The sequence below is a fragment of the Pleurodeles waltl genome, chromosome 4_2, assembly GCF_031143425.1.
Source record: "Pleurodeles waltl isolate 20211129_DDA chromosome 4_2, aPleWal1.hap1.20221129, whole genome shotgun sequence".
NCBI classification, from domain to species: domain Eukaryota; kingdom Metazoa; phylum Chordata; class Amphibia; order Caudata; family Salamandridae; genus Pleurodeles; species Pleurodeles waltl.
The window spans coordinates 134356525-134380106 of record NC_090443.1 but is presented as its reverse complement, the minus strand read 5'-3'; the positions used below and the strand labels follow the sequence as shown (position 1 = coordinate 134380106).

The 23582-nt window shown below is 43.9% G+C and overlaps 1 protein-coding gene across 2 annotated transcripts in view; it reads right to left on the bottom strand.

The window, feature by feature from the left end:
• The window catches only part of ESPL1 (extra spindle pole bodies like 1, separase), a 434914-nt gene that overhangs the window by 398522 nt on the left and 12810 nt on the right, over window positions 1–23582 (bottom strand). For both annotated transcript variants that reach the window (XM_069230952.1, XM_069230951.1), the window contains exons 4-8: window positions 14060–14164; window positions 12931–13051; window positions 12101–12237; window positions 11451–11644; window positions 2739–2990 (exon numbers count right to left, since the gene is read on the bottom strand). In XM_069230952.1, the coding sequence (XP_069087053.1) occupies window positions 2739–2990; window positions 11451–11644; window positions 12101–12237; window positions 12931–13051; window positions 14060–14164 (809 nt within the window). The remainder of the gene's footprint in view (window positions 1–2738; window positions 2991–11450; window positions 11645–12100; window positions 12238–12930; window positions 13052–14059; window positions 14165–23582) is intronic.

Sequence of the window (23582 nt, the reverse complement as noted above, 5' to 3'; positions counted from 1 at the left end):
GTATCCAGTGAAGCAGATGTTTCATATCAATCTGCTGGAATTGCCGGCGATACGTTTGGCTCTCAAGGCCTTCCTCCCTTCCCTTTGCGGTCAGTCGGTTCAAGTCCTGACAGACAACACGACTGCAGTGTGGTACATCAACAAGCAGGGAGGAGCAGGGTCGTATCTTCTCTGCAGGGAGGCTCTGCAGCTCGGGTCCTGGGCGCAGGACCATCAGGTTTGCGTAATAGCAAACCATCTGGCTGGGGTTCAAAACGTACATGCGGACAGTCTCAGTCAGCTCCTCTCAGACGATCACGAGTGGCGTCTTCATCCAGATCTGGTTCTTTACATCTTTCGGATGTGGGGTTTTCCCCAGGTAGACCTATTTGCCACTCGGGATAACGCGCACTGCCCGTCGTTCTGCAGCCTTCAGTGTCCGATGCAGGGAGCGTTGGCGGACCCGTTTCAGATGTCCTGGAACAGCCAGTTGCTTTACGCGTTTCCCCCCATACCCTTGATTCCTCGAGTTCTGAGGAAGATTCGCCAAGACCCAGCCCAAGTCATACTAATAGCTCCAGATTGGCCAAGAAGGGTGTGGTACACAGACCTACTCCAACTCTCACTGTGCCCTCCGCTCCATCTACCTTTCAGGGCAGACCTCCTCTCACAGTTGCAGGGGCGGGTTCTACACCCCCACCTCCAGAGCCTGCACCTTCATGCCTGGAGATTGAACAGGGCAACCCGAGTTCTTTTTCTCTCCCATCGGATGTGGTGGAAGTTATTTTATAGGCCCGGCGACACTCCACCAAATCTGTCTATGTGAGCAAATGGGCTAAATTCGTTCATTGGTGTGGAGAGAGACAAATTAATCCCTTAAGTGCCCATTTGTCAGACATATTGATGTTTCCTTTGTCATTGGCACAGCGAGGTTGCGCTGTGGCCACGGTCAAAGGCTATCTTTCGGCCTTCTTATGTCTTCCTGATCAACCCTCTTTGTTCAAATCCCCTTTAGTGTTGAGGCTTTTGAAGGGGCTTACCAATAGGTTTCCTCCCACTCCGTTTCTCATGCCCCAGTGGGATCTAATTCTGGTATTAACCTTTTTGATGGGCTCTCCTTTTGAGCCACTTCATTCTTGCCCTTTAAGGTTTTTACTTCTAAAGACTTTCTTACAGCCATCACGTCTGCTAGGCGTGTGAGTGAGCTTCAAGCTCTTTCTGTTCACCCACCTTTTACAACCTTTCATAAGGACAAAGTGGTACTGAGGACCAGGGCAGCTTTCCTCCCCATGGTAGCGACTCTGTTTCATTTGGGACAGTCCATCACTCTCTCGACATTCTACCCTCCTCCACATCCATCTAAGGAGGAGGCGAAGCTCCACTGACTGGACCCAAGGAGAGCTCTCAGCTTTTACATAGACAGAACAAGAGATTTCCGCTTGGACGACCAACTCTTTATCCGATACGTGGGGAAGAGGAAGGGGAAGCCCGTCCACAAACTAACGCTATCCAGGTGGGTCATTCTTTGTACTAAGATATGTTATTCATTGGCGAAGAAAGATCCTCCTGAGGGGATAAGAGCCCATTCCACCAGGGCTAAATCGACCACATCGGCCCAGGCTAGAGGTGTTCCAGTGGAAGACATTTGTAAGGACGCGACTTGGTCATCCCTCCACACCTTTGTAAAGCATTATTGCTTGCGCTCGGAGGGATGTCCATTTTGCGCGGTCTGTGCTGCAGGAATTCTTGGTATGACTAGACTGACACCCTCCTCCGAGGCGGTATTGCTTTGGGACTCTATTCATTAGGTGAGGAATCCACAGGTAGTTGTATTCATCAGAAGAGCAAGTTACTTACCTTCGGTAATGCTTTTTCTGACAGATACACTAGCTACCTGTGGATTCCTCACGGTCCCTCCCGCCTCCCCGTAGTCTGTCTGGTCATGCCGAGATTTCCTTGGGTGTGTACATGTATTGTTGATTGTTTTGCATTATGAGGATAAACGTTTATAGGTATTTTTGGTTCTATTTGTATGTATTGGTATACATTCATGATTGTGCAACGCCGGCGAGGGCCTCTTATTGCCACGATGACGTCAGGCGGAGCTGCGTGGAGTAGGGCAATTGTGACGTCCTCACCGACATGCACAGCTGGAAAGATGTTTCTGTCGAATGCTGTGCATGGGGAGAATTCATTAGGTGAGGAATCCACAGGTAGTTGTATCCATCAGAAAGGAACTGTATTCACTTTTGGGCAACAAAACTAGACAAATCGTAAGCAAATTAAAGGAGGACTCATTTTCCAAAGGATTTTTTAACCAACTTTGGGTGTTTTACACTCCTTATTCCTATGCTGTATTATATGGCTAATTGTTGCCCACAAAGCATATGCATTTTCTATGAGGAGGGACTTGCTACTTGAGTCAAGCAGAAAAGTGAGAACCAGTGATTCCTTGTGGATTAAAGTTTCACAACAGTTTTCTAAAATGATCACACAATTTTTAGAGCCATTCACGTTCTAATGGATGTGGTGTAAGAAACGTTCCACATTTACATCCCTGTCAACTATTGCCCCTTAATAGATCGGTGGGATCTTTTGTTCAATGGAGCCATCATTCTATTATCTGTAGTTCAAAGTTTCATGTCACACATCATTCATGAAAGATAATGAGACAACTTCCTTTAAAATAATGTGTTGCAGAACATCCATCCCCAATGTTTTGCCTCCCTAAGATCAGTTATGTGAATTAAGTTGCTTACCAGTCTGTCTGTCCTGTGTAATCATGGTAGCAAAGCACCTGCGCCAGCTCCACCAGGTTGACTGCCCGCTCATGGACAAACTTGCTCTCCTCTGAGCAAATATCCAATAAATCACAGATGACATTGTAGCGCTCCTGTCCAGTGTCTGCATGCACTGCCTTGTATGCCCTCAGCTCCTGAGAAAGCAGCAGGGACAGTGTTCTGGGCTCAAGTGTCTCCACATCCGAATCAGCTAGACAGTCCTTTATGGTCCTACATGAAAGTAATCATTAGTCACTATATGTTAAGCTGCCACCGCAAGAGTGATAAATTAACTACCAAAGTAAAAACAAAGTTGCCATCCTCCCATTAATTTAGATGCCTAATTACAGTTCATAGGGGAATAAAGCATAAATAACTATTATTTAAACACCCATAGTGTAGGAAACCAGATTCCATACCACTCACCAGCCAATGGCACAACAATTGCAGTCTGGATTCTTGGGCCCAAACACTAAAGTCCAGCGTCTCAGAATAAGCTACCTTTGAAATGAGCAACCGGCTCCTTGGTTGGGGCTGCACTGACAAACACTTACCTGTGGCACAGCAGTTCACATTTCAACTAACCTTCTCCACCACATGCTCTAACCAGTGGTTTAATTCCATTCACTGCTATGTGACAAACACAATAATTTCTGACAACTGCACAGTGAACATGAAAGGCTGTTCAGCAAACAGTCGATATTAGGGGAATAAATAACACTAATTCATTCATATCTAGGATCTATAAACAGAGCTTGAGGATCAAATTGCCATTCAGTGAAAATGTTGCCAAACCTTAAAACTATAAGATAATGAAATAGTCACAGACATATCCTCTGACCTAGCAGGGCTCAGACTCTTCTAATGCACTGAAGGAGCTAGCGTAAAAAGTTAACTATGTAACGCTACGTATGCAAGCAAGCTACAGACTTTAATTTTCTATTCAAGGACTATCTAGACATGAGGATTTTTTTGAAAATAAAAACAAAAGTTACTTACCTGTAGAATATGTCTAGTGGATGCTCTCTACCAGCAGGTACCCCCCCCCCCTCTTCACTACTCCTCTAGGTATCAGACTGGCCCAGATCAGTAAAGCAGCTTTCCTGGTTGGACTCCCCAAGAGAATGAGGATGAAGCGGAAGGCTGCTGTGTGGCTCCTCGCATCCTAACTCTCCCACAGCCCCCTTAAGACATGTAGAGGGTTGGCAGGCTGTTGGACGTTGACTGCAGTCTTCCACGAAATGACAATCCACGACCAAACCATCTGAATCTCCGAAAAGATCTAAAGGGTGCACAAGATGAAGCCTGAAGACCCAAAGATTTTGCTGTAGCCCTGCTATCTTTAAATCTTTCCAAAGCAGAGTCCACTTTAGCCCCAAAAAGTCTCTTGTCATCAAAAGGGAGGTCCATCAGTGTAGTCTGAACATCAGAGGAGAAACCAGAACCTCTGCGCCAAGCATGCCTCCTGGTTGCAACAGAGGTGCCCATGGACCTAGCAACTGAGTCAGCAGTGTCCAGACCTGATGGAATGACCTGCTTTGCTGCCGCTTGACTGTCCTGCAGGATACCACGAAAGTGCCCCTGGCCATCCTGTGGCAATTTTGGAACAACTGCTTTTGCTGTGTCCATTAAGGCATAGATATATCTCCCCAGCACACATGTAGCATTCAGAGATTTTAAGGCCATGCTGCCTGAGGAAAAGCACTTCTAGCTGTCTGCTCAATACATTTAGACTCCTTATCAGATAGGAGTCATAGAGACTAAAACAGGAGCTGACCACACAGAACAAAAGGTTTGCACCACCAAACTCTCAGGTGTTGGATGCTGGGATAATAACGGAGGATCTCCTGGAATAACTTTGTACCTCTTAGCCATTCTTCGAAACCGCCGGTGTCGTAACAGGTTTTCTCCATATCTCCAATAAGGCCTCTGTGAGGGCATCATTGAAAGGAAGGAGAGGCTCAGAAGAAGCAGATGGATGCACAACCTCAGTCAAAATATTTGTTTTCAACACTGATGCAGGAAGTGGCAAGTCCAACAATTTAGCAGCCTTCCTTATCACACAGTGGTTAGTAGTTGCTTCTGCCTTGCGTTCACCTCCAGGGGATGAAAATTCCCACTCAGGGGACGTATCTAAACTACTAGTAGAGTCTAGGCCCTGAAATTCACCTGCAGGCTCTGGAATTTCTCCTTCCTTTAAAAGCTGTCCTCGATACTCTTGCTCCTCCTCCTTCTCAAGCCTCAGTCTGGACTAACGCAGCATCAGAGTTAACAGACGAAGACGCAGGCTTCAAAGTAGAAGGTAGCACTGGAGGAGGGCGAATCCACACACTGATCGGGATCCATCCAGCGCCAGTATCGCCGCTGTCAGTGCCACTGGCACCATCATTCAGGGTAGAGGTGGTGACGTCATTGGCACCAAACCAGTACCTTCACAAGGAGTCGCTGGAAGAAAGGGTACAAAAGGGGCCTGCTTATATGGCTCCGGCAAACCCCAGCGTGAATGCCAACGGACCCGAGGGACCAGTAGGTGCACCAGAGGGGACCATGGCTCAATTATATATGCTAAACATAGCATTAAGGAATGTTGATGGATCCACTTCTCGAGGGAGATGAGCTGAATCCGTTGCTTGAACACCTGACTCCTGATCATGAGTGGATGCAGGAGAAAAATGAGCTACTGGGCTTGCTGGGGACTCTGAGATATCAATCAATGTCGGCGCCAGAGAAGCCTGTGGGATTTGAGACTGAGGAGACACTGTAGATCTGACCTCCCACATCGCGTGTCGCTGTCTCAGAGGAGACCTCAACCGATCTTGGGATGAACGGCGTCATGACTCAAGCCGTCAGCGTCACTTCTTATGAGACCAAGCATCTATGTGAAAAAGTATCCCTTGTCTTTGATCTTCGGCGACCTCTCTGCTCGCTCTTAGCTTTTGCCAAGAAAAGCTTAGCCTCTCTCTCCTTTCAAAGCCTTCGGGTTCATACGATGGCAGGACGCACAACCCTCCACGTCGTGATCAGAGCTCAGGCACCAAAGGCAATTTTAGTGCGGATCCGTAACAGACATGTGAGGCCTGCACTCGCTACAAGGCTTAAATCCCAATTTTTTGGGTGGAGACATTGTAGCGCTCTAAAACAATTACCTCAAAATAGTTTACTACATAGGAAAAAAACATTAGCGTTGAAGGCGTGGAAAAAAGGGAACCGACGTCAGTACGCCAGAAAAGCCGTGCTATTGTGACGTCCCCATCGACATGAGGAGCTAGGAATAAATTTCCGTTGAATTGTTGGCTATTGGGAGAATTCATAAGGTGAGGAATCCACAGGTAGTTTTATCCATCACAAGAAACATTTTACTGATAGGCACTTCTACCTGCAGAATCTTCACCTCTTGAATAAGTTACCAAGCAATACAGAATGGATGGCCTTGACGAATATTTAACCCGGGAAGTCAGATAGCACAGATAGGCTGAAATACAGATATCTCCTCATCTCCGAATACAGACTATAATGCTTGGCAAGAGGGCGGAGGGATGACCAAAGAGACACTCTGCAGAGGTAACCAACAGGGAACCACATAGCCATGGCAGATGTTTAAGATTTGGCCCTCTTGGAGGGTGTCCTGATGCCCTTCAGTGGTTCTTTTTGGGCCATGGCATAGCAGATTTTAATACACAAAATAATCCAGTTAGATAAGGTGCTTTTCTACAATGCTTTTCCTTTTCTGCTGCCTACATTGCCTATGAAGAGCTGGTCATTCTCACAGAAGCCCTTGGTGCAGTCCATACAGAATTCTACCACTTTTCAGATCCAGTCTGTGCCACCTTGCCACCTCTATTCCGCCTTGCTATGGTGAGGTGGGGGAAAGAAGGTAGGGTGATCTATTGACCCAGAAGGATTGGGTTCACCATCTTCTGGAAGAAAGCTGCTCTGGTTTGGACGACCAATTTGTCAGGGCAATAAGTGGTGAAAGGAAGCCAGGTGATCGGTGCTTGCAACTCAACCGCACTCCTGGCCAAAGAAACAGCCACTACGAAAAAGCATATTAAGGTTTAAAAGTGTTAAGACACCACCTTTAAGTGGCTCAATTTGGGCTCTCTTCAAAACAAAAATAAGGTTATAGTCCCACTGCGGCATCACAAAAGGATTACAGAAATGGAACACATTACTCACAAAACTAGAACAATGGGAGGTTTGAAATGGGACAACTGATCCGGGAGGAAAGACAACAAAGCAAGCAGACACCCCACCACATGAGCGCAGCCTTCCTGGGCCAAAGAAAGCACAATCTTGAAAATGTCAGCCACGCTTTCAACAGGTCAATCTGGTGACCTGCACAAAAGGGACAAACCTGTGTCAGAAACTCACAGTAAACAGATATAGTTGAGGATTATGAGAAGTTAAAATCACATCTTTTACATCAGACAGCTGGAAGGCAGTCAAGTGGCCTGCTCAGTAGCTACACATTAAGCTGTAGACTCTAGATTTGGACGATGTACCTGCACCTCTGCCAGAGAAGATCAGCCCTGAGAAGAAGACTGAGCAGCAAACACAGGGGGGGGGGTGTTCAAATGGTATGCATAACACCCTCCTCAGCAAATCCAGGGCAACTAAGATCACTTGTGCCTATTCTTGGTGAACCTCCCTCAGAACCAGAGGAATTAAGGGTGTGGGAGGAAATGCATAGTGAAGAGGAAAGTTCCACTTCAAACAAAAACATGGGCCCCCAGAGCTCCTTGTACCGCACTGCTGGAGGGCAAAGAACCTTGGGCAATGTGATTTGAACAAGTGACAAAGATCCACAAAGCACATAGCCCATTGATTGAAGATGCTCTTCACTACTTGCAGGTGGAAATGCCACTCTATGTCTGCAAAAAGATCAGATTCTGGTCATTGGCTCCAGTGGTCAGCAAGCCCGCTAAATGATTAATCACCAACCACATTCAGTGCTTGTGCACACAGGACCAGAGCCTTGAGCTTCTCAGAGACTGTGACTAAGCAGTCCCCTGCTCTTTAACAGGCCACACTGTGGTCATTTTGTCTGCCAAGATCTGGACAGATTGGCTGAAACGGAAAGAAAGAGATGAACTGAGTTTTTGGTGAATTGCACTCAGTTCAAGCAGACGGATACAGAAACACTGCTGTTCTTAGGACCAGATGACTCAGATCTGCAGCTCCTCCTGGTGAGCCCCCACTCTAGAATGGAAGCATCCATCACCACGGCTAGAGGGGGTTGTAAGAACACTGCTCTTGAAAAGTTAGCCTCCACAGCACTCCAGGAAATCTCTACAGCACTGTCCCTTGAGACCACAATGTCCACAAGTTCACGCCTGTGCTGGAACCACTGCCTTTGGAGGCATAACTGGTGAGTCCTCGTGTGCCAGGGGGAATCTGACCAGATCATGCAAGAAACTAGCAGAAGAAGTAGGCAGAGGACACAGTACTCGTAGAGTACCTTCCTGGAAGCGCTGGAGCAACACATCAATGTACTGTACCCCCAGCACAATACTACCCCAATAAACAGAAAGTTCTGATTAGACTCTAGGTGAGATTTGGGCACACTGATATAAAAGCCTGGGCCATGCAGCAAGGATGCAGTTGGCTGCAGGTTCAAAGGAGCGACCTCCAGAGTCGCATCCTTGAGAAGCCAGTGGACCAGATAGGAAAACCTGAAGTGGCCAACCCACTGAGACAGGCTCCCACCACTACCCTACCTTTGCCACAACTCAGTTCCAATGTGAGGCCAAAAGGAAGAACCAGAAATTGACAGTGAGTGGTGTTCACCGCAAAACACAGATACTGCCTGTGGACTTTAGGATGAGTACATGGAAATAAGCATCCTGTAAGTCCACTGGGACCATCCAGCCTCAAGCATAAAAGAACCTGAGTAAGGGACAGCATCGTGAACTTCTTACACAGTAAGAATTTCAAAATCCTGAGGTCTAAGATCAGACAGACTGCCATGATTCTTTGGGAACTGAAAGGGCAGCGAGTATCATCCTTGTTTAATGTCCTGCTCTGGCAGGAGCTTCTCAGCTTCCTTCTAAAGTAAGGCTGCCACCTCTTGCTGCAGTATGAGGTGTTCGTGAAAAACGTACGAACATGGAGCAGGAACACATGGAGGAGACTGCTGGAAGGGTAGGGTTTTTTCCACATTCTGAATGACCCCTTGTTCCGAGGTTATGTTCTTCCGTGAATCTTGAAAACAGACCAGAGGCCTCCTATCTGCTCAAACTGCCTAACTAGGGAGTACTAGAACTGCTTCCCTGTGGTGGCTGACAAGGAGGCGATGGAAGCAGCAGGATTGACTGCCAGAGGTGTTGTACTGCCTCCATCCTTTCCATGGCCATTGTATTGTCGCAGAAAGATGTTCAAAGATTTTTTTGATCAAAGGATGGCTGATTTTAGCAGAATTTGAAGGTTTCTCCTAAAGCCACAAATCCTCTGATCCCTTGGTACTGAAGCTGCAGACCAAAAGAGACAGTTGTGGGGGAAACTCATTTTGAAGCATTCCAACGCTGAGTAGAGCTTTGCCCAACCAGTTTGGTACCTTCAAAGGGAAAGGTCATCAAGGAGGACTGTATTTTAAGGGAAAGACAATAGTTTGTCAGTAGGGCATGTCTCCTGACAATAATGGTTGTCCCCACTGTCTGGATAAATACATCCAACATATATAGACCAGTATGAACACCTGCGTCGATGCTGCTTGGTCATCACTGATCAGGTCTTAAGTTCCAGGGGAATATTAGGGGCCATGTAACTACCATGTCCCAAAAGGAATGCACATAGCAGCCTAGCAGACATTTCAAGGCCAGACTCTCAGCTGCAAACACTTGTTTTAACCCAAGCCTCAATCTTTTTAGCTTCCATATCAAGCCAGGGTGATTGGAAAATTCTCAGGCATAAGCCAGAATGAAAGAGGCCTGAATCACTAGCATGTCTGGTGAAGGATGGCCCAATAGGGATGAGGATCACCTGGGGCAAGTCAATACCTTCCAGATGATAACCTGCTGACCGCAGGAATCTAAGATGGTGTGGTTCACATAGTCAGAATGGGGCCAGGAAAGCCTCAATGAATGGCAAGTAAGGATGGAAGGCTGAAGGACTTTAGTCATAATGTTTGCCTTAGTCTGGACAGCCTGCAAAGGCAACTTGAGAACCTCAGACATTTTTATAACATAGTGGTAAGGAGTGACTCCAAAGAGAAGGGGCTTTGATATGCCTACGAACTGCAGCCAAAGGGAAGTATCAATACACTAGCCTCTGAAAGTCCCTACAATTCCAGTACAGGCTTTTGGAGGTCTTGTTCATCAGAATCTGTGCCAAACAGCTCATAAAGAATATGGTGTACATTGAATAGTCTCATCCAGCTGACGTTGTGCCTCACTTCAGGACTTATGTATCACAGCAAGAGACTGGGACACTGAAGCAACCAGCTCTGAAGTCAGCACAGTGCCAACACCATTGCAGGTGTGGCAGGAAACAGCGTAGGCAGTGCTACAGGCAGTGAGGACTTCAGCTGAACTGGGGTCATGACCAGGGCTTGGGATGCTGTTGAAGGAACGAACAGTGCTGTTTGGAAAGGCAAAAAGGAAGTGAATGGTGTGGAAGGAAGGTCCACTGGCCATATGGCATCCTTAAAGGTCCCATGTGGCCTAGAGGTGCTACAGAGAGGGCCATGGCATGCCCGAAAACTGCAAACATGGCTCTGAAATAAGGTACCACATCAACTTCAGGCACTGTAAATTCCAGATACAGCTGGGGTGGAACACGGACCTCCGTTAGCAGCAGTTATTGTTTCATGGGAGCCTCAAGCAATTACAGATTTAAAGAGGGAGACATACACACTTGTGTGCCCGGAAGCCCCCTCCTCCGATTAGACTTTCGGCTGGAGGAAACTAAGACAACACTGGAGACTGCAAACATGCCTGGACCTATGCCTGCCTCTCCTTTTCTTGGCCCCAACATGCTTAGCTTTTTATTCTTTAATGGCATTTGGGTGCATGCTGTGGCATGCCTCTCAGAATCTGTATTCGTGTTCAGAGTCCAAGCCCCAGGCAGAGGTTATGGTAGTTGGTAAATGACATCTGCACAAGGTTTAAGCCTTGAACTCTTTGGGCGGGGACAGGTTTGTGGTACCTGAAATAGGTTATTTCAGTAGAGAAATAAGCTCCAGACAGTGTTTAAGACCAAGGGAAAAGCAGTGGAGTCATTTTATGGGGTGGGTAACATCACAAAGATGTCACTTCCAGTGTCAAACGGTGTCAGCACTCTCTACCATTGATGTAGAGCTATGGAGAAAAGTTTGCCTGATCAGTCTTGCACCTGGAGAAGTATAAAAGTGGTAAGGAACCTGTACGTAGAAGAATCCATCGAAACGTCTCCTTCTGAAGAGCGTTAGAAACTCCCCATCAACCTGACCCCATTCCTGAAAGCTTTCTAAAGTCTATCAAAGTAAATTAACTGTCAGCAATCATTAATAAGAAATGTATTATTTTAAAACAGGATTTGTCTAACATTATAAACACTCACATTTCACGGAGTTTAATTTGTATTTAGATCAATAGCTCTAAATTTGTAAATGGATAAATAAGCTCTAGAATTGGCCAGGAGGACAGCTGCAACTCACTAACAATCGCCTCCTCATATACATATACTACCACTTAAATGCACTTCAGTCTCCCTTACTTGAGACGCATATCCTCATGGCCACTTTTAACTGCATCCATTTTCACTCTGACCCAAAGGGAGATGGGGTCCTCCATCTGCTCCAAAATTTCACCTTTCAGAGCAATCAGCCAGAGGGCTACAGAGCAGAATGCTTGTTTGAAAACAGACGCTTTCCTGTAGCTTTCCACCTGCAGACGGAAGAACTTGTGCAACTGCAGAAACAGGAAAAGACATGATGAATCGCAACATTTTCCACTTTGGGTCCATACACATTTGAGAACAAAAAAAAACCAGCCTTTCGAGTACAACGGTTAAAAACACTTTATACATCTAGCCTTTTATGTGACAGGATTATGGATGACATCTGTGCATCTGAAATCCAGCTGGATAACAGTGTTTTAATGGTTAAAGCAGCAACACTGTGTACCATGCCTCGTTAAAGTACTGAGGACTACCAACATCAATGAAAAACGTTAACAAAAAAATAAACCACACCGTCAGTCAAAACTGCAAGGGCCTATTTAAAGTCTTTGTAAAACTTTCCGTATTGCAAATTTGGACTCCTACAGACCTAATCAACACTGACAACATGTCAAATGATTTTAACAAGCACACTTTGAAGAAAGTTTCAAAACAAAGATTTAGGATGTCAGACTAGCTAGTGCCACCTTTTCAGAAGGCAGGTCAGATTTGCCAGAGGGCACTCCTTTTCCCAACTTTTTACAGAGGACAGCCATGACTTCACTGGACTCTCTGTACATCTTCAGGTTGTAGAAACGGTAAGCCAGATTGAAAGCACATGATCCTGCAAGAAAATGGAAACATATACTAAAGGTTTTATTCTTAGATGCTTATTTCAATCATTAAGCCCAGATCTTCATTAGAAATAGAGGCAAACATTCCAAGGTGTTCATGGATGGATTTGGCTCAAACAGCAGCAATGGAGAACAGTTAATACTGAAGGGCCAACTATAACCGCAACTAGAATTCTCATTCTCTTAAATTATCTTACAGCTCAAAACAACTTCGACAGTCCTAAGAAAAACGAATGACCAAATGTAGGCTGAAATAAAATACAATTAAAAAAACAAAAGTAGGCAACTGCTTGAAATCGAACCCACTCCACAAAAAAATTGACAATGAGGAAATATTTACAGCAGGCAGCTGCATTGTTAAAAAAAAAAAAAATCATTTAATCAAGTCAAATAAATGATTTTGCCATATCAAAACAGCAGTAGTGCCTTGCCTTCACAGTAATCATACTTGATCAAATGTTTGTAGGTTTCTTTGCAGCTGAACATTTAAGTTCCTCACTGGCTTGTGAAATATTTAGGGGGAGGATATGACCGACTGACTGACACAAAGCCATGCACTGCTTGAGTTTGAGAACCAATTTCAGTTACTCTTCGCATACGTACAATATACATACAAAGATTGTTTTCGCTGTGTAAAGAAAATGGTGCAGAAATAAAGTGTGAAAGGTATTCAAAGTCCTGACCTGTTAAACTGAGAAATTCCACTTCATCCTGTTCAGAGAGGCCATCAACCTCTTGCAGCATCCTGGTGACCACATTCACACAAGTCTTCAAAAGCTCACCCAGTGTAGCTGCCTTTCCAACCTAAAAAACAAAAATTGTCAAGTGTCAAATACTCTATACAAAAATCAGCCTTTACTACACTATATCTGACACAGAGAAAGCACCCCTCCCCTACTCCACAAAGACAGTGATTATTAATGCAGGGCAGCTGCAAACATTTCCAATGCAAACTGTGTAGGTTTGTAATTCCTACCCAAGTTAGTTTTCCAGCTCACAAGTCAATATTATATAAGTTAATCAATTGTAACAAATAAGCAATTTGAGATGAGTGGTCGAGAGATGAAATTACCTTCTTTGGGGGAGGGGCGGCTGGGATGGGGAGTCAAACTTAATGTGCAGACTACATAGTACAACTTAAAGAAAGACATTAGGTTTATTGTAATACAGAAAGGGTACATCAGCTTCTCTACTTGACGTTCCTAAAAGACCTATACAATCTAAAGATCTGACTGAGTGGCAGTATGGTCAACTGGCAGAAAAACGTTGTGCAAACTTAGAGAAACGTGAACAAAAGTGTTTAGCACTGAAGCTAGAGTTAAAAAAAATATATATATATATATATATATATATATATATATATATTTATTTCCACTGAGTGCATCAAGAAGCATTTCACTACGTAGGCAGTAATATCAGAATTTTAAAATAGAAAAAAGATATAAAAAACAGTTTTGAGGTCACCATACGTCTCTTGCTACAAAATGTTACTATTCTTTTAACAAAAGTTAAAAAATATGATTTTGCCAGGGCTGCTTTAAATTTAATTTGTCTGAAGGCTATAGCAGGAGTATAGGTTTCGCTAAAGTAAATGAAGCAAGTACATATGCAACTAATTACATTACATAGTAGCCCAAACTAAGTTAGATTGTTTTTAGCCTGTAAAGCAATTCCATTGCGGCACAAATCACTGTGAAAGATTGGCTTCCAATGAAAGAGCGGCCTCTAATTAACCCCGTTCTGTGTTACAAGCACTGGGGGAGGTCTATGGAACTCACATGGCTCTGTAGCAGATGTGGATTTATTTAATACCTGAAAATCCTGGAAGAAGTTACAAACAACTGTGGTATATAGCTGACAGCAGGAGTAGAACTGCACCTTCAGACTCCTCAGTTGTTTCTGGCCATCTGGTGGAACCTGAAACACAAATATAGATTAGAAGGGATACATGAGAGCCAAAGGAGCCGAGCCAGGCAGCCAATGACGAAAGAGACCCTTCTCTCTAGGCAATTTCTTATACAAGCAGAGTGGCTACAACATACATTTTAAGAGGATTAAGTTTGTTTGCCTATTCTTTTCCTGGGAACTATCCTCTTTACAGTTTATCTTCCTGTGTCAGTTTTATGATCTGGAGAAATGCAGGAAGCTGGCTCTTTATATGATGAATCAAAATTATATATATTGTGCAAAGAGTCCAGGGGTTCCCTTGCCAGTGGACCAGGCTTGCTATGCAATCCCAAAGTGCTCCATTAGGCTGTAGGATGAGCGAGCCTCCTTAGGCTTAACAAACAGGAGTGTGGGACACTTGCAAATCCACACAGTCAATAAATGAGACAAGCAACTTAAGGTGATCCACACCAATTTACAAAAACAACAAGTATCTTTATATATATTTTGGCACCAGAATCAGATTGTTCAGGTATGTTTTGCAAGAAAAATCTTTACAGTTCTGAAAAGTCGACAGAACAATTTCTGAAAGTTGCAATGGATTCCTGTGGAGGAAAGAAAATATGGCTAATCGGGTACAGTACAGCAACTTATGAGGTCAATCTCCTGGACCAGGTAAGTATTGGGCAAGGGTCAGGACCACACCAAAAGGTCCCACTGGGCAGCATTGGGGCAGCCAGGTGCAGACGTTTTAGTGTGGCATTGGGTGTCCAAAGTTACTCTATGAGGGGGGGGGGGATAACCACTGAGTGGGTTCAAATCTTGGGATGTCCAAGGACGCAGGGACACCTTCAGTCCGCTTCTCCACAGGTCAGGCGTAACTGGTGCATAGTGGTCTGGAAGCATTGAATTTTCTCCACCAGGGCACTCGCCATTGTGGGGGCCTGCATGCAGAGGCTGTAGGCGGAGAGGCCACAGTGGGCAAGTATGGGTAGATTTAGTCTCTGGAGGGCTGGAGTAACACGCTGGCACTCTTGTTAAACTTCGACTCGAGCTGTGCAGCATGGGTGCAGTGGTGCTTCCAGGAGTCAGGTTTTTGGTGGTACGAGCCCTCACAAATTGTCTTAAGGGGGCTGCAGATGGGAGGAAGTAGCTCCACAGGAATCCCTGTTTTTTTTTTTTTTTATAAGGCAGGCAGGCAGTCCTTCCAGGCTCAGGGGGCACAGCAGCTGCAGGACGAAACTACTTTGGTGCAAGTCAGCATGAGCAGCAGACAGGTAGGCAGCGCTTCTTCCTTTGCTTTTGTGGCTCTTCAGTGTCCTTCATTGGTCAGCAGGAATCTGATTTTCTGGAACCAGGGGCTCCCCTAAATATTGAATTTAGGATAATTTCAGGTAGTGGATGGTAGTAGCTAATGGACTACTTCCTTGGGGTCACTACACCACCTATATGACCACTTCCTGTGGGAAGTGGGCATAACCCTGTCCCAGATTTCCAAAATCTGCCAACATCAAGATGGCAGATTTCTAACATTTGTATCCACTTCAGGATACCTGAGGGATGTACACACATCACTGAATACTAAATTTCTTTGAAGCCCCCTGCCTTGGAATGCAGTCTTGCAGGTCATCCTGTTGGGTGGGGTGTTTAACACATCTCCTAGAGCAGGCTTCGTGGTTGGCATGCCTGAGAGCAAACGCCCTCACCCTAGGAGGTCAGACTCTTGTCTGGTGGAGGCAGGCTGGCTCAAACTAGCCAGTCTGCACACAGGAAGCTGGTAGGAGCTTCAGGAGGCACCTCTAAGACCCTCTGAGTGCACGTTAACATGTCACTGGCATTGGTGAGGGCTTATTAATACAAGATGTTTGATACCAAACATCCCTAGTTTCAGTGAAGTCATCATGTATCTGGTGAACTCAATGGCCAGTGTCCAGCACATGTACTTAAAATGGCTTCCCTGTCCACTCACTATATCTAAGAATCGACAAAGACAGAGGAGGGGCATATGTGCTTGTGCAGATACGCCCCCACATGCAATATAATGTACCCTGCCTTAGGACTGGAAGGCCTGCTCTGGGGGTGATTTACAGATATTGCACACAGACTGTGTGCTATGTCATGTTTTCACTTTTAGCTACACCAAGATAGGCAGCCTGCAATGGCAGCCTGCATGTTCTAGGTGAGGAGTCCCCAAGGGTGGCACAATACATTCTGCAGCCTTTGCGGACCTTCTTTGGTACCCATATATCCTACCTAGGGTACCATTTGCTAGGGACTTGTGGGGGGACAAGGATACTGCCAACTGGGGAACAATTGTACAGTTTTAGGGAAGAGATTTGGCACTGGGTACTTGGTTAGCAGGAACCCAGTGCATTTCAGTAGAATTTGCATCATGTTCCAGGCAAAAAGTGGGAGTGACCATGTCAAAAAGGAGCACTTTTCAAGAAGAAGTTATTACATTTTTCAGATTGCCTGAACTTTACTATAAGATTAGTGGTATAGCTTTAATCAAGGGCTGCATGTCAGTATCATGTATCATTATTTAGCTCAAAGGTCAAAGACCTAGAACATTAGGAGACAGACTTCGGGAATCTACGTATTCTCGTTTATACAATCCTGCATCAGGAAAGTTCTCCTGAACTCTTCAAAACTAAAAACTCAAGTGTGTATTCAAACAGAGGGCAAAAATTCTTAGAAAGCAATACGTTTTCTTGTCACATTCACAAATTCACCTTCAATTTTATTTTTCTCAAAACGAACTGCAACATTCAAGTAATGAATTTAATTCTGAGCTACTGTAACATCTTTGAATGTAACACCTATGAAGACTGAATATTTGCTGTACATTTTTGTCTAACATTCCTATGCCAACATAGCAAACCGAAGTAAATTCTTTTCAACACTATTGATAAAATGCAATTATATTTTTATGCAATGTGGCCATAATGGAATGCATCGAAGTCTTGTATGTAGAAAAAAAAAAATCTTCATGTGAAATAATTACTTCTATAGGATTAGAGGTGCCAATTCAAGAAAAAATAACCAGCTTGTTCCTTCAATTTTGCTGTTAACTCCTTCTTTTGTGTTTAACATCTGTTTGTCCAAGGTAAATATTAGATTTTTCTTTTCTAAATTAACCTCCAATCAGTGAAAGAATGTGTAGTATCTAATTTATGAGGGCGCATAATCCAACAATGGCTATAGAAATGTTTTGGCTTGAATACTGAGTCTTAGTGTTGTGTACTCTGAGTATCAAATCAAGGAATATTTTATTGCTCTTTAATCATTGATATGTAACCTATTTCAGACACTTTATCATAGGTTTTTTAAATTGCTCAGTATTATCACTGCTTAAATCTATACATGGCGTTCCAAGACTGCTTTTTCTAAATCTTACAGAAATAAAAGGTTTTATCCACATGCATTGGTGTGGAATTCCATCGTCTGACCAATACATATTGTTGGGGTAAGAAAAAAAAAAAAGAAAAAAAACAGGATTCCGTTTACTTTGTCCCCTGGAGAAGTAGGTCCTACCCACTGCTGTGCAAACCGTTGGTTGCTGGTTTGCAGCATGGACCTGTAAACAGAAAGGTCTGCTGCTACTGCAATTTTAGTATCTAATATTAGTATCCATAAGTATAAATTGTTCAAACTTGTATACATATTTGATTAGTGCAAAGCGTTTAGGGTTAACAACGGACTCCGCATTACTTTGAGGCTACTTTTATTGCTTCTAGAACGCTTCATGACAATTTGCAAATACATACAGAAAGTGGAAACCAATATCAGCAACTGCCTTGAAAAAAAAACATAAACCAAAAAAAAATAACATTGCAAATTAAAAATAAATTGCTGTATGCTGTTGTGGAACTTTCTACACCAAGTCACAGAAGTGGACCTGCAATTCACACTCTGGCACGGGTGCCGATTTGCAACGGTCAAGAATTCACAAGAGTATTAGAAATTGTAGTACTAGCACATTTTTGTGAATCCGATTTTCACACAAGAATATACGTGTGTATTTCCTCAAGTAAATATCAACAAAGGGATTGCAAATTCACTTTCAATGCACACCATTCCCCTCACCACCACACTGGAAAAAAAAAAATTCTGTTGCCATTGGCAGGAATAAATATACAACTTTTGAGTGTGAGAAAAAAACTTAAGGAGGTGGCAACTACTTTGAGAAACTTCTTAATCACTTGTCTGAAATGCTAAACCCACTCTCTCTCAATTATATATTGTCCATAGATTTCAACCAACTTGCTAATTGTTGTGGCTTAATGTTTTGATGGAATTTTCCTCTTCCATATTTTTATTCCATTTAACCTCTACTTAACTTCTTACAAATTGTCAATTTCACCCATCCAACTACAAAACTCATTAACCTGCCCTTATGTGGGTAAAACTATGCTTCATCCAATACTTGAGGATATTTTCAAAACATTTCTTTTGAGCCGACAGTAGATTTTCAAGCTATGTACAATACCATGAGAATGTGCTGACTTTTGTAATATCGAGCTAAAGTGCAAGCATGCAGCTATTAATGGACTACTCTCCTGACTAAGTTATTATTTAGCTACCGCTGGCTTACCATCTGGTGAAATCTTGTCAATTCTTTTATCATATTATAAGTATAACATTATCTGTGATTCATCCTCTGAAGCAGGTTTGCCTGCGATTCTAGGTAGCTGACAATAGCAGAGCAGCAAAATTCATATTCTAGGTCAGACTCTTTTGGGACAAACAAGCTGACATACCAAGTGACGCAATGACTCACACCAAAGTGGGCTAATATCAATGCTCCTGAAGGAGGCATCCCAACATTTGGTAAAACACATGAATTAATAATGATTGTCAGGCTCCTAAATAAACTAGTCCCAAAGCACAAGAAAAGAGAACTTTCAAGACTGTACAGGCATTGCATAGCACAAACCCTAGGGGTGATTTTTTTCTCACCACTTACCATTCTATTTATTAATTTATTTTGCAGAGGAAGGCTGTTTTTAGACTGTAGGACGGTAAATGCAATAGACAAAAATTCAAACGATCACATCTAAAAAAAAAAATTTACAAAAAAAGCGAGGAACCAAACTAAACAACGCAATACTGTTGACCTTCAAATTCTTTCACCATTGCATGAACATAGTAATCCAGTAAACCAGGAAACCATGGCAGGCAGAGAGGCCGATGTTTGAGCAATGAGACCAGCCTTTATTAATGAAAGATACAGTTTGCAGAGCAGTGGAAAGTCAGGAAAGTTATCTACATAGCTAGTAAACATTACACTACCTAATTCACGACTTCTGCAGTGTATCAAAGAAATATTTTGGAGTGTTTAGCTATGGAAGTTGTGTTGTCGTACAGAGGTACTTGAAGATGAGTAACTACTTATCTGGAGAACAGATCTGTTAGACTTTAGAAGAGCTATGTAACAAGAAATAAAGGAATAATAAAGGCCTCATTGAGAGCTCTATGTTGCCCTTCCTACCTAGTATTGGAACAGCTCATACCACTCCTATTTACAAGGCTCAAATCTATCCAAGTGCCATGATTGGTGTACCTATTGCATATGCGGAGGACATGAGGGGCTAGTTCAGTCTTACATTTCTCAATTCCAACTGTCGGTCAGATGAATTATTCAGTTATGAAAACTGATTTCAATACATTTTTGTCAATTTGTTCAATTTGCTATGGCCCAAACCAGCAGTCGACAGCATTTCAGCTTGGTATGGCTCCACCACAAAACACCTTTAGGCTGCAGCTCCATTTTCTTTTGTGCATACTGTTGTGACAAAGGTTACATTCAAATTTCTCATATCAGGGCATCCATTACTTAACAATACATACTTAGAATATGGTTTTTATATCATTTATCAAGGTCTCCTACAACCATCTAAGCTGGTGATAAACTTTACCAATTTCAAGTAAAAGGAAAAAATGTTCTCCCCCAACTCTAACACTCCTGTAGAAAGTTATCAAAATTCCATTTCAATGCATGGTGGGAAGTTCTGCTCTTCCAGCAGCTGCCTGATGTATGACTGCTGATGAAGTTGGTTATTTATGGGTGCCATCTAAGTTCAATCTCTGCATTATAACATGGTTCTCTCAGGAAATCAGGGATAGAACCTGAATTTATCAGGGATAAAAGTCCAAGGAATTCTTTGTTTAACTAGCCAAGAAAGGAAGATCAAGCTTCCTTTCTCCTCAGCCTTAGTGAAAGGCAGGCAAGTAGATTACTCACGCAACACTGTAGTTTGTCAGTGGCAATCTATTTCCAGTCCAAACATAACAGGCAACTTGAAAGTAGTAGGCCTGGTTTGGTAATGAGTGCCCTGCATGAGGACTTAGGAGATAGGCGTTTGTCAATCACTGTTTTCTTCCATCCCACAAGAAACTATTAATGTCAATCTGAAATGTACTGCTAAGGGGCTAATGACACTGGTTGTAAGTTTGTTTGGAACAGATAGACATGACAGATAAAGTGAAGATAACCATACTATCCAGAATCCCTCAAAACATAAAAAGGGTTTCACATGCCCCTTATGGAATTCTGCCTTCAGTTCTCACAGAAGGAGGAACAAGGTGCTATCACTTGCACATTAGATGGTGCAATTAGGATAGCAAGGTAAAACAGCGCGTAGAGTCTGCTCAGCTTTGCTTTCTACTCTGGTCATATGGTAAGAAGGAGAGCCTCAGTCTGTTTCGTTAATATTGATTTCAAAGGCTGATTTTGTTTAAGACAAGCTTTTTAGGAATCCCAGCAGAGCGCCTACTGAGCCTACTGGGTTAGGGACAGACATGATATCTGATTGCCAATCGGAGCGGCTAACCTGAATACCCCCTGCTCACAGGAGCTGCTCCAGCAGATAAGCGTACTGCCTGCGGGCACTATGTGTCTGGAAGCTGAGCCCATGCCCCCGATGAGCCTGTGACCGAAGGTCGCCAGCAACATGGCAGTGACTTTCTGGGCTGTTTCGATGAGGTGCTGATGTAGCTGTGGTCCCCCTTTTTCCGGATCCGCTCAATTTGAAGTATTTGGAGGGCCCAGAACCGTTGAGGAACGTATTGGTGGTGGGGGGAGGCTTGGGGGGTAGAGGGGGTTAAGGATCACCCTCTGGAGCACCCGCTAAGCCGCACCCTCCCCATGATCAGCTGTGTCCTTTTGGCCGACTGGAAGGCCAAGCCAGTTACTGGGTGCATCATGGGGCTCAGAGTCACTGTTGTGAGTACCCAAGTGCCACCTTACAACTCTGGCCTTTTTGGTTGTTTAAAAAAAAAAAAGAAAAAACACTTATTTGATTCGTAAGCACACTGCATCAATCTTCGAAAACAGACATTCCTAGGAAATTCTGGACTAATATTCAGCTGGAAGTGGTTGACGCTGGTAAGATGTTCTGCGCTAGGCAGAGGAATCCAAGCCTCGCACCAGGCCCTCTCACCCAGTGACTGCTCCCCCCCTCCCTCCCCCCCCCCCCCCACCCCCACCCCAATCCCTTCATTTATAGAAAGGTGCTCAACTCTCCGGGAGACTGACATTTTGAGGAAAAGGCAGCAACATTTCCTCTATGGTGAGCCCGCTGCCCCAACCTCAGTCATAATCACCATTGCTTGCACACCCACCCAACCTACAACATGCTGGCCCTCGCTATGGGATGCAGAAGAGCTCACTAAGCCCTAGAATTCCTTCAATCTAATTCCCAGCTAGCCCGTTCAAGAACATGATGAAAATGCGCCATATTTGCTAGACCATCCTTAGCCTACAAAGGTTACTTAGGTCAGTAGCTATAACTTCCCAACTGGAATCTGCCCCAAACAGGTCAACACCCGCTGCAGACAACCTAAGTTCTGCTAGATGAGTGTGACATTCAGGTCTTTTCTACTTGTTGCAGCCAGTGATTCTGGCTTCTCATAATAGTATGAGTGACCCAAATCACTGAATAAATTCTTAATGCAGATCAGCCAAAGAATTCTCGGATGAAGACTTGTGGCTAAGCAGTCCTTCAGAATGGCACAATATAAACCGGCATGCTCCAATGTCCAAGTTTTCTGCCATAAAAGGACAGCTGTACCACTATGTAATCAATGAGAAAAGTAACCTCAATTTCTGTATGACCAACAAATGATGAGGTGCCTTTTGGTACAGATAAGAGATTTCAAAAAGTTGTTTTCCATTGTTTGCAGCACAATTCACTTGATATGTCCCCAGACACCCGTCCCATTTGCAACGACACACACATTTTGCTCTGTACATTTTTAACATTTCATTGGGAGGATTCGTCCCTAACTGCTTTGCAAAATTCTTTACAGCCATATTAGCAGTTAAAAGCTGTACTTTTCTGGCACTGACACAGTGACAGGTACCTTTCGACACCATTTATAGTTATATCACAGCACTTGGCTGAACTGCTAGCTCATTTCATAATTAAAAGGTTTTAGATCAATTGACTGAGTCCTAAATTCTGCATATGACTAACAAAATTTGTGAGAAGTCTCTGAAGGGCCATTGGGGTCCGTGCCATGGGGGCAGCATCGTCAGCATAGGAGGAGGACTGGAATTGCACGATGCCCATTTTGGGGAGATCCCTACACTTGTTAACTATCTCCAGTCTGTTTATATACAGTGAAAATGTGAAGGGTGATAGTACACAGCCTTGTCGTACCCCACTCTCTAAACTAAATGATCTGGTCCCCTTACCCCATACCTGACCTTAGCTCAGCATCCAGAATACAGCTCCCTTATAAAAATTAATAATTGTGAGATCGATCCCCAAGTCTGCCAAGGTGCTCCACAGTTTGTCATGAAAAACGCAATTGAATGCTGTTGACCGGTCTACAAAAGCCAGATATAAATTCCCTTTCTTAATCTTGGTGTACTTTACAATAAGAATACTCTGGTTCAGACCGTGTACAATCATCCCTACTCCAGGGCGGAAACCATATTGTTGATCTGACAAAATTTCAGATGTTTCCGCCCAATCTGTTTAGGATGATTCGCCCAGCTATTTTTGCAAGTGAGTCAAGGAGCAAAATGGGCCTATAGCAAGCAGGATTATGGCGATCACCCTTTTGATAGATGGGAACAATGATAGATTCTGCTCAAGTTGGTATAAACCCTGAAGTGCAAAAGGCCCTCAAGACCAGGGTCAATAAAGGGCCCCAAAGTGGAATGTTAGCCTTATACACATTCACTGGGACACCATCCAGGCCTGGGGCTTTCCCAGGTTTGCTTGTATTCATTGCCCAAACGACCTCCTCCAGGCTGAAAGTGGGTGTAATGATAGGGGCGTTAATTATATGGTCAGTTGCACACACAAGGGGAGTATGCTGCACTATGTCTGATTTAGAGGTAGAAGATGCATAAATACCGGAGAAGGGGTCAACCCACTCTCAGTCCGTGATAATGATCTCCATTCTGGGGCATCCCGTCTCACCAAACGGTGATGTG